This window comes from Euleptes europaea, chromosome 7 (genome assembly GCF_029931775.1).
Source record: "Euleptes europaea isolate rEulEur1 chromosome 7, rEulEur1.hap1, whole genome shotgun sequence".
Taxonomy (NCBI): domain Eukaryota; kingdom Metazoa; phylum Chordata; class Lepidosauria; order Squamata; family Sphaerodactylidae; genus Euleptes; species Euleptes europaea.
In genome coordinates this window covers 98,355,388-98,374,802 of record NC_079318.1, presented here as the reverse complement: position 1 = coordinate 98,374,802, position 19,415 = coordinate 98,355,388, and the positions used below count along the sequence as shown (strand labels likewise).

The window sequence follows — 19,415 nt, the reverse complement described above, 5'->3', positions numbered from 1 at the left end:
ATTAATCCCTTTGCTGACAAATATACTGAATGCTTTTAACTCCTGTGATGATTCCTTTCTATTGAACGATTGTTTGCCCCATGTTTTGGAGAAGGTAGCACAATTTTTAAAAACTGCTATAAAACGTCACAAAGCAGGTAAATATATGGATGTATTAACTCACAATACTGTCTCATGTAAGTGTCTTTTAACCGTTTTGTAAGGTTATACATCAAAAAATTTATTTCTACAAGCAACTGTCTGTATAGTGATTTTATGCCAATAAAGGACGGTGTCAGTGTCAAGTATGAAAATTACTGTGTTAGAGGTACATGCCTGATACATAGTTCAGGTTTCATTGTACTCAGGGAGACACACTGAAGTGTTCTTCTGCTTCTTTTCAGGATGGCGGACACGGATCTGTTTATGGAATGTGAGGAGGAAGAATTGGAGCCGTGGCAGAAGATTAGTGACGTGATCGAGGACTCGGTGGTTGAAGATTATAATTCAGTTGACAAAACCGCTACGGGTAAATAATCTTTAATGTGGTTTTTTCCTCCCTTTGACGTGTCAAGTGTTATACTCTGTTGCTCGGCATTTGGTGGGAAACAGTGATGGCTGCGTTATCTGTAGCTAGTAAAAATCAGGCTGCCTGTGGATTTCAGGCATATCGTTGTGTTCATTTCCCAAAGGCATAATTTTGTAAACCTCTGTCATGTCCCCTCTTGGTCATCTCTTTTTTAAACTGAGAAGTCCCAGACCCTTCAGCCTTTCCTCATGGTGCTACAACCAGTGTGGTGTAGCGGTTAAGAGCGGTAGTTTGGAGCGGTGGACTCTGATCTGGAGAACCAGGTTCGATTCCTCCACATGAACAGCAGACGCTAATCTGGTGAACCGTGTTGGTTTCCCCACACCTGCACATGAAGCCAGCTGGGTGACCTTGGTCTAGTCACAGCTCTTAGAGCTCTCTCAGCCCCACCAATCTCACAGGGTGTCTGTTGTGGGCGGGGGGGAAGGGAAGGTGATTGTAAGCCGGTCTGATTCTCCCTTGTTGCTGTCTCTGACATAAACTATGATGGTTTGTTGTACATGTGCAGAATTCTTCACTACATAACTAAAGCTACACATACATACGATTGAATTATTATATAACTAAAGATTTAGTTACTGTTAAAAAGAAGAAACTAAAGCCTCTGGTTTCATTAAGCTTATGTTTCTGAAATACACTAACAGATGACAGGAGAAAAGCTTCTCTACCTTCTTGGTACAGGAGAAATGTTTTTCAACCCTTTTAGTACAGAAGAAAAGCTTTTTAACCTTTCTAGTGCAGAAAAGCTCCTCTTCATATGTTATCAGCTCTAAACTGTCATTTATGGAAATGTTTTCCCATTTAAGGTTATTCAATGCTAGCTAATGCAATGTAAGCTATAAATTGTGTTTTATGATTTAACTTTGTAGACATTATACTATTGATACACAAATGACAATAATGAATACGTCAATGTGCTGGAGATGAGAATGATGTTAAAATTCAGTATGTGGGGTGATTATGAAGCTCAAAACTGATAGTTTATAGTTTAGTAAAATAGACAAAGAGGATGTGGATGTCCAAATATGGTCTTATAAGTGGAGCTTTCTTGCTCCAGGGTTACATTTTAACTATATGGTTACAGAACCATCCTGGTAACAGGTGTGCAGGGTCTTTTGTACCTCCTTTTCAAAAACCATTTATACTGGTTTTAAACAGTATAAATACAGGCATAGTAAGACTAGATTTTCAGACCTCAATCAGAGTGTCTCAGAAGAAAGGCTACTGGTATGTATGGCTTTAAATATTATTCTAGATATTGTGAATTAGATACTTTGAACTAAATCAGATTTATTTGACTTATATTTGAAAAGTTGGATTTTAAAACTGAATAGTATGTAAGGCTTGCTTTTACTGCATACATTGTAAGAGTGTGAAGACTCTGTAACTTGCATTTACACATTTTTTACTAGAAGTATATCAATAAAAAGACTTGCTTTTTAAAAGTAAGTAAAGTCGCTGAGTCCTGCTTTGGTGACTGGCTGAATAAGATAACATATCACTTCTCAGGAAGTGGTCCATCCTAAGAGCCTAGTCACTTCAACAGCACTACCCGCTTCACCCTTAAGTGGTAGAGAAAGTCGGCCTATAAAAACCAACTCTTCTTCTTATTATGGATTAAAAATTGGTTGAATGACAGGAAGCAAAGAGTAGGAATAAATGGACAGTTCTCACAATGGATGGAAGTGAGCGGTGGGGTCCCACGAGGATCGATATTGGGGCTGGTACTCTTTGATTTGTTCCCAAACGATCTGGAACTGTGTATGTTGAACCATCAGAAAGCAAAAGGTGTAACTATCTCACTAGAACACCTGTATCAGCTGTTAAACAAATAAACAAACAAAGGCAGGTTTTCAGTCTCCACCTACATGTATCCTGTATTTTATTTTTTTTAGGTGAGAGGAAGCATTGAAATCAGGCAGCACGGACCTGCCTGCATGCCAGCTCAAAGGGTCCAGTTTTTGGTTCAGTCTGGATATGGGATGTCCGGATAAGGGATACTCTACCTGTATTATAATTTACTAAAAACTAAAGCCTAGAGGGCGACCTGGACAAGCGGTAGAAAAAACGTCATCTTTCTGCTTGGATTCATGTTCATAATCATCCCTTCCTAGCTATTAATATCCTTGTGGGTGTAGCAAATTGGCATGTTTAATAGCTTGTCTTCTCGTCTGGCTGTTCCAGTTTGCTCCTTCTCTGCCTTCTGGCTGATATCAAGCAGAGCCTCGGTTTAGGTGAAAATGTGAGATTTGCCTTGTAGAAGAACAGTCTCGGGTCTTTTTTTGCGCATCTGTGGTGGTCTGTTTGTGTCTGGGCTGTATCACTTCAGGTGGCACGTGAGGGCTCGTCCGGTTGTCAGGCAGCCCATCTGTTGGCTGTCCCGCCACTAACGGTGGACTGTTTGGCATCTCCCAGAGCATGGGCCTTTTCCACCGTGGCCCTGGCTCTGTGGAATGGGCTCCCTGAAGCAGCGAGTTGAGTTGGGCCCATTCCTTGGAGATCTTCAGGAAGAGCAGCAAGGCCTGCCTGTTTGCCAGGGTTTTTGAGGGGTTTTGAATTGCACGAGGGGAGAGAAATTGAATTTTGTTATTTTATTTTTGGTTTTTGGACCTCGGAAGGATGGAAGGCTGAGTCAACCTTGAGCCGGCTACCTGAAACCGACTTCCGTCAGTATCGAACTCAGGTTGTGAGCAGAGCTTGGACTGCAGTACTGCAGTTTACCACTCTGCGCCACAGGGCTCCCAGGTTTCCACCTGCCTAATCTCTGATGGCGGGGGCACCCAGAGCAGGGCCTCCAAAGATGACCATAGTGGTTGGGCAGGTTCATAAGGGATTAGGCCATCCTTCAGGTATAATTTTAAATGTTTTAAAATTTTTAAGGTTTTGCAAGAGCCAGCATGCTGTAGTGGTTAAGAGAAGTGGTTTGGAGCGGTGGACGCTAATCTGGAGAACCGGGTTTGATTCCCCACTCCTCCACACGAGCAGCGGAGGCTAATCTGGTGAACCAGGTTGGTTTCCCCACTCCTCCACATGAAACCAGCTGGGTGACCTTGGGCTAGTCACAGCTCTCTTAGAGCTCTCTCAGCCCCACCTATCTCTCAGGGTGTCTGTTGTGTGGAGGGGAAGGGAAGGTGATTGTCAGCCGGTTTGGGTCTCCCTTAAGTGGTCGAGAAAGTCGGGATATAAAAACCAACTCTTCTTCTTCTCCTTGGGGGCCCTGATCAGGTGGAAAGGTGGCATTAAAATGTTTTAAATAAGTAAAAAATAAATAAAGACTAGGAGTGGGCGCAGCGATCGAGCTGTTTTTGCCGGCGTGAGGCTAACCAAAACCCTCTGTCGAAGTAGAGTTCTTCACAATTTCTGAACTGAGCCGATAACCGTTCTGCGTTTCCTTCCCGGCAGTTTCAGTGAGCGTGCAGCCTGTCGCCACTCCCATGCCTATCATGGCCCACGCGTCCATCGGTGGCAACCTCTCCACGCCCACACCTGTCAGCAGCGGCGGGCCAGTCAACAGCGATGGGACGAAGAAGACGCTGGTCACGCTCTTCGCAAACAACAGCGGTAAAGAGTTAGGAGTTAAATGCAGGCGATAAGGAGGTGGCATTTGGGACGCTTTTACTGTCCATAGGCAATATACAGGCCTGCTAGGGTTGCCAGGTTCCTCTTCACCACCAGCTGGAGGTTTTTGGGGCGGAGCCTGAGGAGGGTGGGCTTTGGGGAAGGGGAGGGACTTCAATGCCATAGAGTCCAATTGCCAGAGCGGAGGGCATCTTGGCCACCTTCTGGGCACTGAGTAGGGGGTCACTGGGGGAGTGTGGGGAGATAGTTTAAGGAGACTTCAAAGCGGTTCACAATCGCCTTCCCCTCCCCGCAACAGTCACCTAGTGAGGTCGGTGGGGCTGAGAGAGTTCTGTGTAATTACATTTATGGCAAGGTGTACACTATAAAATTGTCTTTAAAAATGGCCATTTAGATTTCTCACAGGTTTATGTACGCACGTCCGGAAGCATTGTTAATTCTGTACCAGTTTGTGTGAGCAACTGTCCATGTGGCAAGACCAGCGATTTGGGTTAAGAGTTTACATCAAAATATTAGATAAAAATATCTCATGAGGTCTGTTTCTGGATATTTTTTTTATAACTTTCTGCATTTATGACCATCGAGGAAGGCCTGTTCAGGCCGAAATGCATCTGGTATAGCATTGGTCATTTACAGTGATTATATATCAACTGTGTATAAGAATTTTACATCTGATATTTTTATATGTAGCCTGCATTCCAGGCCCTGTGTTTTTAACAATTTTATAGCGTGTAAAATATTGTTGAAGGCTTTCACGGTCAGAGTTCATTGGTTCTTGTAGGTTATCCGGGCTGTGTGACCGTGGTCTTGGTATTTTCTTTCCTGACGTTTCACCAGCAGCTGTGGCAGGCATCTTCAGAGGAGTAACACTGAAGGACAGTGTCTCTCAGTGTCAAGTGTGTAGGAAGAGTAATATATAGTCAGAAAGGTGTGTGTACCTTGCAATAAATGTAATTATTTTATTTAATGTACAGTTTGTAGCTCAACTTTCGAAGCTCTCTCTGCATATTTGGTTGAGTTCCCCCCCCCTTTTTTTGTTGTTGTTTTAATTGAACTCTTTGCCAGGACTGAGACCCTCTTTGAGGAGGTTTCAGGAATTACATATGAGACCTTTCTAAGTGCAAACTAGGAGCTTCGCCCATTCCCCTGGCCAAGATGCTTGCAGATGATTCAAGCCAATGACCCAAATCACAGGCTAGAAGCCAAGGTTCTCCCCACATTACTGGGGGCCAGTTTGGTGTAATGGTTAGAGATGTACGATCTGAGAGGTCTGAGTTCGAATCCCTACTCTGCTGTGCAACTCTGTGTGACCTTGGGTCAATCGCTCTTTCTCAGCCTCTCCTACCTCGCAGGGTCGTTGTGAGGACAAAATGAGGAAGGAATAACCAGGCTTGCCAACTGATGGCTTTTCTTTGTGGCCAATATGTCAGAAGACACAACCATTTCTTTAACTTTAGTTTCTCTCCCCCCCACTCCAAGCTGGCACTCCTCTGGTTCAGCAAGGTGGGCAGCCGCTAATCCTCACGCAGAATCCCACCTCCGGCCTCAGCACGGTGGTGACCCAGCCGGTCCTCCGGCCCGTACAGGTCATGCAGAATGCCAACCACGTCACCAACGCCCCCGTGACAAGTCAGCCAATCTTCATCACAACCCAGGTGAGGATAATGTAATGACATAAGAAAATAAGAAAGGCTATGCTGGATCAAATGGACCCCGTGGTACAGCGTGGTAAACTGCAGTACTGCAGTCCATGCTCTGCTCACAACCTGAGTTCGATACCAACAGAAGTCGGTTTCAGGTAGCCAGCTCAAGGTTGACTCAGCCTTCCATCCTTCCGAGGTCGGTAAAATGAGTACCCAGCTTGCTGGGGGTAAAGGGAAGATGACTGGGGAAGGCACTGGCAAGCCACCCCGTAAACAAAGTCTGCCTAGTAAACGTCGGGATGTGACGTCACCCCATGGGTCAGGAATGACCCAGTGCTTGCACAGTGGACCTTTACCTTTTTTATGCTGGATCAGACCAAGGGGATGGCTGTCTCAGCTGGTTCAAGGGCCGAATAAGAGGTCTCAAGGGGCCAGATTCAGCCCCCCAGGACTTATGTTTGACACCCCTGGTTTAGGGCTTTAAATGTTAAAACCAGCACCTTGAACCTGATCTGTTACTCCACCTGGAACCAGGGCAGTTGTTGGAGCTCTGGCTGAGTATGTGCTCTCAGCAGGGTCCTGGTAAGGACCCTCGTTGCAGCGTTCTGAAGCAGCTGGAGTTTCTGGATCAGTCTCAAGGGCAGCCCTTCGTAGAGCAAGTTACAATAAGTATCATCAACAGGCAACTAGATAGGAACTTTACAGATGTCGGTCCTCTTTCTTCTTCTTTTTTGGCCACAGCTCGCTAGGGCTGGCCCCTGAATAAAGACACTTTTATTTTTAATAAGCGAAAACTCGTGTTCTTAAGAAGCTGAATTATGTTTCTGATACCGCTTTCTGCGTTCCTGCAGAATCGTGGCCTACACGAGACCCTGGTTATCCCGTTGTCGAAATAAGCCTAGTTATAGCTGCTTCTTTTGCATGTCTGACGCAGGGTTTCCCCGTGCGGAATGTCCGGCCTGTGCAGAACACCATGAATCAGGTGGGGATTGTCCTGAACGTTCAGCAGGGCCAGACGGTGAGGCCCATTACTCTCGTCCCAGGTAAGGCGGAAATGGAAAGAGTGAAGTGGGATGAAGCCAAAAAATGTAAAGATGTGAAAATAGGAGAGGAGCTGTGCTCCTCTGCATTTGCACCAAACAGACAATTTAGTATGATTGTATCCTGTGTATAATTTGAACACATGACCCTGCCTTATACTGAATCAGGCCGTTGGCCTATCGAGGTCAATATTGTCTGCTCAGACTGGCAGCGGCTCTCCAGGGTCTCAGGTTGAGATCTTTCCCGGCACCTCCTACCTTGTTGTTTTAACTGGAGATGCCGGGGATTGAACCTGGGACCTTCTGCATGCCAAGCAGAGGCTCTACCACTGAGCTACCGGCCTGGCCACTATTACAGCGTGACCCTAAGCAGAGTTCTACCCTTCTAAGCCCTGCTGACTCTCTTCAGGATTGCACTTGTTAGAAATGTGCTTTTTTTTTTTTAAACCTTTTTTGGCTTTCCCTGAGTTGACAACAAATGCAGGGAGAGCGGACTTTATTGGAGATGAGCTGGGAAGAATTGGAGTGGAAAGAGTCTGAGAAAAAGAGATGGAGAGACCACCAGTGCTTCATCTCCTCACCAAGACCACAAAACAATATTCAGTAAATACAGGAAGTTGCCTTTACAGAGTCATAAGGCAGAGGAGGGACTTTCCAAACCCCTGCTGCTTGATATCCTCTGAGTGGCAGCGCCAATTAGTTCCTTGGACCTTTACCACTTTCCTACTTAGCGACAGGCCTTTTGGTACTGAGTTATGGTCTAATCATGGTGAAAGGACGGTGAATAACTATAAACAGGCCCCACATCCAGGATTAAGGTTTGAGCTTTCAGGCCCTAGAATTTTTCAGTTTAGAAATTAAGCGTTGGATGTTTTTGGGATGGTGGAAGAGAATATTAATGCAGAAATTTAAATTTACTTTCTTGTATTCTTGTATTGGAGCGGTTGACTGATCTGGAGAACCGGGTTTGATTCCCCACTCCTCCACTTGAGCGGCGGAGGCTAATCTGGTGAACTGGGTTGGTTTCCCCACTACTCCACATGAAGCCAGCTGGGTGACCTTGGGCTAGTCACAGCTCTCTCAGCCCCATCTACCTCCCAGGGTGTCTGTTGTGGGGAGGGGAAGGTGATTGTCAGCCGGTTTGATTCTTCCCTAAGTAGTAGAGAAAGTCAGCATAAAGAAACCAACTCTTCTTCTATTCACCAGAGCCTTCTGCTGCATTATAGCTAGGTTTGAGTCCAGTAGCTCTTTAGAGGCCAACAAGATGTTCGGGGTGTAAGCTCTCGAGGGTCAACACCCCCTTCGTCAGATACAAGCAGGAATGGAGATCCCTGAGTCCTTGTATCCCAAGTCAGAAGGTGGGAGGGGTGTTGCAAAGAAGGGGCTCCGGATACAAAAGCACAATGCATATTGTAATCGCTTTGGTTAGAGCAGAGGAGGCAGGCTTAGGGGACAGCAAACTTGCATCTGTAGTGAGAAGTCCGTGTCCCTGTTCAGTCCGAGGGGAGGGTGTGTCTATTCTGAATTTGTGAAGAAACTAATTCAGCAGTCTCACGTGTTATATATATGCTGCTGTGTTATATTTATGAACAGTTTCAGAGGGTCACAATGTCGGTCTGCAGTAGAACAGCTAGATTTGAGTCCGGTAGCACCTTAGAGACCAACATCGTTTTGGGGGTATAAGCTTTTGAGAGCCAAATCTTAATTTGTCAGATACCCAACTAAGAGAGCTTATACCCCCCCTCCAAATTCTTGTTGGTCTCTAAGGTACTACTGGTGGTTTGGAGCGGTGGAGTCTGATCTGGAGAACCGGCTTCGATTCCTCACTCCTTCACATGAGCGGCGGACGCTAAACTGGTGAACCGGGTTGGTTTCTCCACACCTCCACATGAAGCCAGTTGGGTGACCTTGGGCTAGGTGATTGTAACCCGGTTTGATTCTTCCTTAAGTGGTAGAGAAAGTCAGCATATAAAAACCAACTCTTCTTCGTCCTCCTCCTCCTCCTCTTCTTCTTCCTCCTCCTTCCTCTTCTTCATCATCATCATCATTTTCGTCATCATCAGGAATCTCATGGCACAAGAAAGCCTTTAAAAATGTTCCTAGCATAAAGTTTTGTGGACTGAATCCGTCAAAGCAGCTTTTGCTCGAATGGAAATATGTCAGTTTCTTTCTGTTGATAGCCTCTTCAGGGCAATGTGGGGGAATCTGACGGGCCCTTCTGTCCTTTCCCCCCACCCCAAGCCCCAGGTACCCAGTTTGTGAAACCCGCCGTCGGCGTCCCTCAAGTCTTCTCCCAAATGGCCCAGGTGAGACCAGGACCGACCATGCCGGTCCGGCCATCATCCAACACTTTCACGACGGTCATCCCCGCCACCCTCACCATCCGGAGCACGGTACCGCAGTCCCAGGCGCAGCCGCAAAGTAAGTCCACTCCCAGCACCTCCGCCACTGCCTCCTCAACGCAGCCAGCAGCACTGGGACAGTTAACTGTACAGCAGCCAGGGCAGCCCTCTCAAGCTACTAACCCCAAATTAGGTAAGAAGAAAACCGAGGAAGAAAGACAAATACATTAACCGTGTGGTCTTCGTTGTCTGTAGAGGGTCCCCCTGCCCTGCAGAAGTGCATGATGTTATTTATTTGGTTACAAAGTTTGTATCCCGCCTTTCCGGCCTTACAAGGGCCACTGGGGCAGCTAATGATTTCAAACATACATGGTAAAATCACATAATGTTGTTCCATTATCCTCCAGCGTGGTTATAAGTGGTGGACTCTGATCTGGAGAACCCGGCTTGATTCCCCACTCCACATGAGCGGTGGACTCTGATCTGGAGAACCAGGTTTGATTTCCCACTCCTCCACATGAGTGGCAGAGGCTAATCTGGTGAACTGGGTTGGTTTCTCCACTCCTCCACATGAAACCAGATGGGTGACCTTGGGCTAGTCACAGCTCTCTCAGCCTCACCTACCTCACAGGGTGTCTTGGGAGGGGAAGGGAAGGTAATTGTAAGCCGGTTTGATTCTTCCTTAAGTGGTAGAGAAGGTCAGCATATAAAAACCAACTCTTCTTCTTCTTTCTGCCGTTATGAGGGCCATCAAGGCAGCTAATGTTTGAAAACATACATGGTAAAATCACGTAACGTCCAGCGTGATGTAGTGGTTATGAGTGGTGGACTCTGATCTGAAGAACTGGGTTTGATTCCCCACTCTTCCACATGAGCGGCGGACACTAATCTGGCGAACCAGGTTGGTTTCCCCGCTCCTCCACATGCAGCCAGCTGGGTGATCTTGGGCTAGTCACAGTTCTCCCTGAACTCTCTCAGCCCCACCTACCTCACAAGGTGCCTGTTGTGGGGAGAGGAAGAAGATTGTAAGCTGGTTTGTTTCTCCTTAAAAGGTAGAGAAAGTCAGCATATAAAAACCGACTCTTCTTCTCTGCATTATAGTTTTGAAAAGTAGCAGTTACAGGCTGACGAGAGCCAGCGTGGTGTAGTGGTTAAGGTGTCGGACTAGGACCTGGGAGACCCAGGTTCAAATCCCCACCCTACCGTGAAAGCTTGCTGGGTGACCTTGGGCCAGTCACACCCTCTCAGCCCTGACCCTGGCAAGTATTTGGATGGGAGACCTCCAAGGAATACCAGGGTCGTGACGCAGAGGCAGGCTATAGCAAACCACCTCCCAGTGCCTCTTGCCTTGAAAACCCTATGGGGTCACCATGAGTCAGCTGTGACTTGATGGCAAAAAAAGAACTCAGCCCAGACTTGGCGGCCAAAATTAAAAGTTACATGTCAGGTCGAGAGGGCAGATTTGAGACGCAGCCCTTCCCCTTGGTGGCAGCTGGGTAAAACAAAAGAGGCGCAGGCTCAATTCAGACAGAAGATGAAACTGGTTAGTTTGGGAAAGCCAGCATTGAGCTTGCAGACTAACAATCTTGCCCTGGAAAGAGAAAGAGTCCAGTAGTACCTTAAAGACTAACAAAACGTCTGGAAAACGCTAGCTTGGGTGCCTTTGTACTGGCTGGGATTCTTCGCGGTGAACTTCACGCCAGCTGGTGACTACCGAGTCAGCCCCCTTGGTCTTTCGTGGTCGGTCTCTCTGACCGGGCAGCGGCTCTCCGGGTTCTTTCCTGTTGTCCACTACCTGATCCTTATAGCTCCTGGAGGCGCTTGAGCCGTTCAGCCTGCAACGCAGATGTGGTACAGCTACAGAGCGTGAAGGATGTTGCAGTGAGAACAAACCGGGATTTAGCTAGGATGTCTGTGTTGCTACATCAGCAGTATGGCGTAGTGGTTAAGAGCTGTGGACTCTAATCTGGAGAACCGGATTTGATTCCCTACTCCTCCACATGAGCAGTGGAGCTTAATCTGGTGAACCAGGTTGGTTTCCCCACTCCTACACATAAAGCCAGCTGGGTGACCTTGGGCTAGTCACAGCTCTCTTAGAGCTCTCTCAGCCCCACCTACCTCACTGGGTGTCTGTTGTGAAGAGTGGAGGGGAAGGTGATTGTAAGCCGGTTTGATCCTTCCTTAAGTGGTGGAGAAAGTTGGCATATAAAAACCAACTCTTCTTCTTCCATCACGTGAAACCATAATGAAAACTAACAGTGATTCATAAAACCAACTTCAAGCTGTAATTTAGTGGACCCTCACTAACTGTGCGACCCCCGTGGCACAGAGTGGTGAGCTGCAGTACTGCAGTCAAAAGCTCTGCTCACGACCGGAGTTCGATCCCGACGGAAGTAGGTTTTAGGTAGCTGCTTCAAGGTCAACTCCGCCTTCCATCCTTCCGAGGACAGTAAAAGGAATCATAGAATCACAGAGTTGGAAAGGACCACCAGGGTCATCTAGGCCAACCCCCTGCTCAATGCAGGAAATTCACAACTGCCTTTCCCCCCACACACACATACCTCCAGTGACCCCTGCCCAGAAGATGGCAACAAAAACCCTTCCAGGATCCCTGGCCAGTCTGACCTGGAAGAAAGTTGCTTCCTGACCCCCAAGTGGTGATTGGCATTACCCTGGGCATTACCCTGGGCATGCAAGAAAGGACCACGAGAGCCAAACACTGAGGCAACCCTTCCTGCCTTCCCTCTCATGACCTGCCTAAGTTCACAGAATCAGCCTTGCTGACAGATGGCCATCTAGCCTCTGCTTCAAAACCTCCAAAGAAGGAGAGTACCCAGCTTGCAGGGGGTAAGGTGTAGACAACTGGGGAAGGCAATGGCAAACCACCCTAGTAAACGTCAGGATGTAATGTCACCCCATGGGTCAGTAATGACCCAGTGCTTGCCCAGGGGACTACTGTTACCTTTTTAACTAACTAGTTTGCGGAGAGACCCACACTCAGACAATCCTACTAGTGAACTGAATTGCACCACGGTTTTGCATTCCGTTTGGAACTCCGCTGATATCCAACTTATACCAAGTCAGCCCGTGGGCACATCCAGCCCTGGGCTGCTCCGTCTGAGGGACTGTGGCTGGACAAGGTCTCAGGCAGAGAGAATTCTGCTCAGCCCTAAAGCCTGTATTCTACCGCTGAGCTGTGACATAAGAACATCAGAAAGGCCCTGCTGGATCAGACCGAGGCCCATCAAGTCCAGCAGTCTGATCACACAGTGGCCAACCAGGTGCCTCCAGGAAGCCCACAAGGAAGATGGCTGCAGCAGCATTGTCCTGCCTGTGTTCCACACACCTAATATAACAGGCATGCTCTTCTGATACAGAAGAGGATAGGTATGCATCCTGACTAGTGTCCATTTTGACTAGTAGCCATGAATATAGCCCCATCCTCCATAAGAACATAAGGAAAACCCTGCTGGATCAGACTGAGGCCCATCAATTCCAGCAGTCTGTTCACACAGTGGCCAACCAGGTGCCTCTAGGAAGCCCCCAAACAAGACGACTGCAGCAGCACCATTCTGCCTGTCTTCCACAGCACCTAAGATAATAGGCATGCTCCTCTGATTCTGTAGTCACATGAGCTCATGAATCAGATACTCAGTCCATCAGAGTCAGCATGGTGTAGTGTCTAGGAGCGGTGGACTCTAATCTGGAGAACCAGGTTTCATTCCCCATTTGCCAAATAAAAATGTCTGCTCCAGCTTCTTCCCTTTCCTCTAGAGAATGAAAAAAAAAACACCTCCTTCCTTTTGACAGTGAGCATTGCCAGCTTCGTGACGGTGAAAAGGCCCGGGGTGACGGGTGAGAACAACAACGAGGTGGCAAAGCTGGTGAACACGCTGAACACCATCCCTTCACTTGGCCAAAGCTCAGGGCCCACCGTGGTCTCCAACAACAGCCCTGCCCATGGCTCCCAGAGAGTGGGCGTGTCCGATTCCTCATCCCTGAAAGGTAAGCTCTCCCAGGCCCTGGGGATTTGCCAAACGTCCGGGGTCAAGACCATCCCAGATCTCAGCAACACGCGAATGCTGTCCATTATCTGTTGCAGGGAAAAGGGAGAAATGTCAACATTGACCAAAGTAGGCAACTGCAGACATGCTCTTCGGTCAGGAGTGCGTTGTTCATTCTGGCAAGATTCTTCTCTTGTGCCTAGAATCATAGAGTTGGAAGGCACAATAAGGGTTATCTAGTCCCTGACATGGCTACCTAGGGTCATCTAGACCAACATGGCTACCCATTGTGATCTAAACAGGAGGGTTTGGAGACCAAGCCTTACAAGGAAAGGCTGAGGGGCTTGGGAATGATCAGTCTAGAAAAGAAGAGGTTGAGTGGGGGGACAGGATTGCTCTCTTGCAGTATTTGAAGGGCTGTCACTTAGAGGAGGGCAGGGAGCTCTTCCTGTTGGCAGCAGAGGACAGGACTTGCAATAATGGGTTTAAATTACAGGCGGAAAGGTACCGGCTGGATATTGGGGGGGAGGGATTTACGAGTAGTTCAACAGTGGAATGGGCTGCCTAGGGAGGTGGTGAGCTCCCCCTCACTGGAAGTCTTCAAGCAGCAGCCAGATAAGCACTTGTCAGGGATGCTCTAGGCTGATCCTGCATTGAGCAGGGGGTTGGAATAGATAGCCTGTATGGCCCCTTCCAACTCCATAATTCTATGATTCTATGTCACAACAATAAGTTGAAATCGGGCGGAAAGATACCAGCCAGATATTAGGAATATATTTTTTTACAGTAAGAGTCATTCAGCAGTGGAATCGGCTGCCTGGGTAGGTGGTGAGCTCCCCCTCACTAGGCAGTCTTGAAGCAGCAGCTGGACGAACACTTGTCAAGTATGCTGTGGGCTAGCGGTTCCCAAACTTTCTGATTCATGGAGCACTTTTCAGGAGAGAAATTTGTCACAGAGCACTAAATTTCACCTAGCATCTATATACTAAACTGAACAACTAGTATTTTTCTTCACGGAGCACTAGGAGATGTTTCATAAGAACGGCCATGCTGGATCAGACCCAGGCCCATCAAGTCCAGCAGTCTGTTCACACAGTGGCCAACCAGGGGCCTCCAGGAAGCCCCACAAGCAAGACGGCTTGTCAGAGGTGTCAGTCGTTCCTTAGCTAGTGCCTTGTGTTGCTCTGTTCTGCCATGCTGGGGCTGGCCCGTACAAGCTGTTAGGCTCTTGACATGAGCACAGGCCCGGTTGTGGATGTTTGCATGTTTGCTGTACTATTCTCACCCTCAGTTTCCCTCCACCCGTTGCTGTAGCCTTGAGTGGCTAACAAGCTATGTCTCCCCGCTCTCCCTTCATCCTCCCTCTTCCCCCCACAGACATTGTTATCAATCCCTTTCCCAGGCTTGTTAGAAAGTGCACCTGTGATGTAATCTTGCTACCATGTTTAAGCTATGCTCTGTAGTCTGGCTCGCTCATTAGCAGCTTTGAATTCTGCAAGTTACTTTAGCTGTACCTGATGCTTCTTCAATAAAGTTTACCTGCTTCTGACTTGGCTGTCTGAGCGAGTGGCTTTTTGGGAATTGCCCAGGTTGGCTGGAGAACCTGACACGGCTGCAGCAGCACCATCCTGCCTGTGTTCCACACAGCACCTAATATAATAGGCATGCTCCTCTGATCCTGGAGAGAGTAGGTTTCACAGAGCACCGTGTGCTCAGTGGAGCAGTTTGGGAACCGCCGCTCTAGACTGATCCCCTTTCCAACTCTATGATTCTGTAAGTTTCCTGGTTCCAGCCTTGATCTCTCTCCTTTTCCTTCCCCCCCCCCCCCCGTTACAGTCAGTTCTTCGCCGATCCCCGCCTTCGACTTGCAGGACAGCGGAAAGAAAGTCTGTCCGAGGTGCACCGCCCAGTTTAGAGTCACTGAAGCTTTAAGAGGCCACATGTGCGTAAGTAGCCCCCTCCTCCCCCCACCCAGGAGAGGAGGACTTCACTGATTTCGCTTGGCTGACTACAGAGTGGAAATGTGCCTAAGATGAATATAGCCAGAATGTTCGAATATTGGTGTGGGTGTGTGGGCACACTACTCACCAGTCAAGTCGATGGGCAGTTAGGTCTGAGACTCACAGGAGGCAGTCCTGTTTCACACAGTGAATGGCTTAGCATATGGAACTCATTGCTACCGGGCATTTGCTTAAAACAGTTATGAGCCTGCCTTTCTCCCAGGCAGAGCTCAGATGCTGCAATGTCTTGTAGAGGAGCGCAGGAGTCCAATCTGTGTACATTCCTGTCACTTGGTGGTGCAAAACACACAAATATTTTCCTTTGTTTCCTCCAGTACTGCTGCCCTGAAATGGTGGAATTCCTCAAGAAAGTGAAGCCCTCAGAGCCTGAACCAAATATCCAATCCCCCAAGCCCTCCTCCCCGGAGAAGAACGCCGCCATTGCCTCGCCCCCGTCCTCCACCCCCATCCCTGCGCTCTCGCCGCCGGCCAGAGTCTCCGAGCAAAGCGATGGCACAGGCGAAGTGTCGCAGAGTAAGCTGATCATGCTGGTGGACGACTTCTACTACGGCCGGGACAGCGGCAAAGTGAGCCAGCTGCTGAATTTCCCCAAGGTGCCGACGTCCTTCCGGTGTCCGCACTGTACCAAGAGGCTCAAGAATAACATACGGTAATGACCGGGACGGGGATTGGCCGGTGGGAAGCCCTTTCTCGGAAGACGCCCCACACACACACTTTGGGAGCTGTTTGGGTCAGGGTCCTTGTGCTGGTGGGAGGCACTGCCGGTCATGCAGTGGATTCCTGACGTCCATCCAGTAAGCTTCTGAATAGGGTTGCCAGCTCTGGGTTGGGAAATTCCTGGCGATTTTTGGAATGGAGCCTGGGGCAGACCGCGTTTGGGGAGTGGGGAGAGCCAGCGTGGTGTAGTGGTTAAGAGTGGCTGACTCTAATATGGAGAACCGGGTTTGATTCCCCAGTCCTCCACATGAGCTGCGGACTCTAATCTAGAGAACCGGGTTTGATTTCCCACTCCTCCACATGCAGCCTGCTGGGTGACCTTGGGCCAGTCACAGTTCTCGCCAAACTCTCAGCCTCACCTTACTCACAAGGTGTCTGTTGTGGGGAGAGGAGATTGTAAGCCGGTTTGATTCTCCTTAAAAGGTAAAGAAAACCAGCATATAAAAACCAACTCTTCTTCTTCAATGGGGGCATAATGCCATAGAGCAGGGGTGTCGAACTCATTTGGTATGAGGGCCGGATGTGACATAAATGTCACTTGGTCAGGCTGTGCCATGCCTCGCCAGCCCAGATCAAGGGGATGTGTAAGGCTGCCTTGGTTGGCTCGCGGGCTGGATAAGAGCTCTCAGAGGGCCATATCCGGCCCCCAGGCTGTATGTTTGACACCCCTGATTTAAGCCATGGAAAAGGTGAGCTTACAGGTTAGTTTTCAAAGAAAAGATAGCAGTAGCACCAGGTAGGGAGAGAAATCCAGCACGGTGGGCGTCAAGGGGACCCGCACCTTTTCCTCCACCGAGCTCAGCTGCACCTGTATCTGCTTTCCACCCCCAAGGTTTATGAACCACATGAAGCACCACGTCGAACTGGATCAGCAGAACGGGGAAGTGGACGTCCACACCATCTGCCAGCACTGTTACCGGCAGTTCAACACTCCCTTCCATCTGCAGTGCCACTTGGAAAATGTGCACAGCCCTTACGAGTCGACCAGTAAGTCCTGCCTCGTCCATGATTTCGTGGCAGGGCAGCGGGAGGGTGGGGCAGTCTCGTGCTGCCCCCTCCTGCGCCCACCAGCTCGAGGGTGGGACCACCAGCTCAAAGGCATCCTTCCAAGGTCCCTTTTCCTTCACGGCAGAGAACATGTTGAACACATGAAGCTGCCTTATACTGAATCAGACCCTCGGTCCATCAAAATCAGTTTTGTCTACCCAGACCGGCAGCGGCTCTCCAGGGTCTCAGGCAGAGGTCTTTCACATCACCTACTTGCCTAGTCCTTTTAACTGGAGATGCTGGGGATGGAACCTGGGATTTTTTGCATGCCAAGCAGATCCCGTCGGGAACGAACTCAGGACGTGAGCACAGCTTTTGACTGCAGTACTGCAGCTTACCACTCTGTGCCACGGGGCTCCCAGATAAACCATAGAGTTTTGCTCAAATGCTGACGTTGCTTCTGGCGCACACAGGAAATGATGTCAGTGAGTGGTTGGCCAGTTGCCATGGAGGACTTGGCAGTCCTAACCTCTGAGGGTGTGGGGGCACATGGAGCAGCTCTGCCGAGGATGACCCAAGCGCTCGAGTGGGCTCACTTTTTCCCCCACCCCACCATGCCATCTCAAGCAGACTCTTACCCAGGTGTAGATCTGGGGGACTTACTCCCAGGAAGATGTGCTTAGCAGTGCACTCACTTGACACGTTTCCTCTCCGTTCCAGCCAAATGCAAGATCTGCGAGTGGGCGTTTGAGAGCGAGCCCATGTTCCTGCAGCACATGAAGGACACCCACAAGCCAGGGGAAATGCCCTATGTCTGCCAGGTACAGAGGAGGGTGGTGGGGGGAGACAGTGGGCGGGATCCTGTGGCTCCGCCCCTCCAGCGGAGGCTCTTGTCATGGCATAGGGAGCCTTTCCCTGATGTAAGGTCCTCTTTCCAAGCATCCCATGTCAGAAGATGGATCCTTCTGCCTTTGGATCCTTCAGAAGATGGATCCTTCTACCAAGACCACTGTCACACAGCCCGGATAACCTACAAGAATTGATTGTCAGTGTTTGGCTCTCGTGGCCCTTTCTTACATGCCCAGGGAAATGCCGATTCCCACTTTGGGGTCAGGAAGCAATTTTCCTCCAGGCCAGATTGGCCAAGGATTCTGGAGGGGTTCCCCCCCATCTTCTGGGCATGGAGTAGGAGTCACTGTGTGTGTGTGTGGGGGGGGGCTAGTAGTTGTGAATTTCCTGCATTGTGCAGGGGGTTGGACTAAATGACCCTGGTGTTCCCTTCCAACTCTATGATTCTCCTATCCTCCATTTTATCCTCCCAACAAGCCAGTGAGGAAAGATAGGCTGAGAGTCTGTGTTGGGCCCAAGGTCATCCAGCAAGCTTTGTTGGCAGAGTGGGGCATTTGAACCTGGGCCTCCCAGATCTTATTCCAAGACACTAACCCTGGGGTGGGAGGGAGGAAGGAGAGTTACCCTGGTTAAGCTCCAAGGGCCATCCTGCTTACTTCTCGCCCACCTGCTCTCCTCGGACCAGGTGTGCAATACCCCTCTTGTTTTTGGCTCCCCCCAGGTCTGCCAGTACCGGTCCTCCCTTTACTCCGAGGTGGACAGCCACTTCCGAATGGTCCACGAGGACACGCGGCATCTCCTCTGCCCTTATTGCCTCAAGGTCTTCAAGAACGGCAACGCGTTCCAGCAGCACTTCATGAGGCATCAGGTACAGTGGCTGCCTTGGCCCAGGCTGGCTGAGGAGGGGGCCATGGAGGTGGGGCATCTTTCTGGGCAAGTGTCGCTCAGCCGACTCAGGGCTGAGGCACTTGGAGATCAGAATGTCGAATGGGAGAGACCCTAAGTTTCTTAACCGCGTAGAAGGGAGAATTTGTGTACAGTCTGAAGGGGGACAGGATAAGAACATCAGGAGAGCCTAATGGTCCATCTAGTCCAGCATCCCATCTCGCACAGTGGCCAACCAGTTCCTCTGGAGGTCCAGCAGCAGGGCAGAGAGGCTGAGGCCTTCATAAGAATATCAGAAGAGCCCTGCTGGATCAGACCAGTGGTCCATCTAGTCCAGCATCTGCCTCACACAGTGGCCAAGCAGTTCCTCTGGAGGGCCAACAACATGGCATAGAGGATTAGGTCTTTCCCTGATATTGCCTCCTGGCATTGGTATTCAGAGGTTGACTGCCTCTGTACATGGAGGTTTCCTTCAGACACCGTGGCTAGTTCCCACTGATAGACCCCTCTGTCCTCCATGACTCTGTCTAAACTCCTTTGATATCCTACCTGAAACTCTTCCCACAAGCAGAAAATGAACACCGCAGGCAGAAAGGTGCTAGCCCAGCCCTCTCTGTATTGTGCATATTTTCTGCTTGCAGAGTGGATTTTAAAAAGGTCATCTTTTAAAATGTGCCACGAAGACACATTTTGACTTAAGTTTGACAAGTGAAATACATAGGTTTATACTCAGACCTGCATATACTTAGTTACCTAGCGTAACTCATACTATATTGTATT

At 49.1% G+C, this 19,415-nt stretch overlaps 1 protein-coding gene across 1 annotated transcript in view; it reads left to right on the top strand.

Moving 5' to 3' along the window:
* Window positions 1–384: 384 nt before the first annotated feature.
* The window catches only part of POGZ (pogo transposable element derived with ZNF domain), a 28,353-nt gene continuing 9,322 nt past the window's right edge, over window positions 385–19,415 (top strand). The window contains exons 1-11 of the mRNA XM_056853134.1: window positions 385–508; window positions 3,971–4,129; window positions 5,627–5,802; window positions 6,725–6,833; window positions 9,072–9,365; window positions 12,983–13,177; window positions 15,013–15,122; window positions 15,512–15,846; window positions 16,747–16,901; window positions 17,622–17,722; window positions 18,472–18,618. Of these exons, the coding sequence (XP_056709112.1) occupies window positions 385–508; window positions 3,971–4,129; window positions 5,627–5,802; window positions 6,725–6,833; window positions 9,072–9,365; window positions 12,983–13,177; window positions 15,013–15,122; window positions 15,512–15,846; window positions 16,747–16,901; window positions 17,622–17,722; window positions 18,472–18,618 (1,905 nt within the window). The remainder of the gene's footprint in view (window positions 509–3,970; window positions 4,130–5,626; window positions 5,803–6,724; window positions 6,834–9,071; window positions 9,366–12,982; window positions 13,178–15,012; window positions 15,123–15,511; window positions 15,847–16,746; window positions 16,902–17,621; window positions 17,723–18,471; window positions 18,619–19,415) is intronic.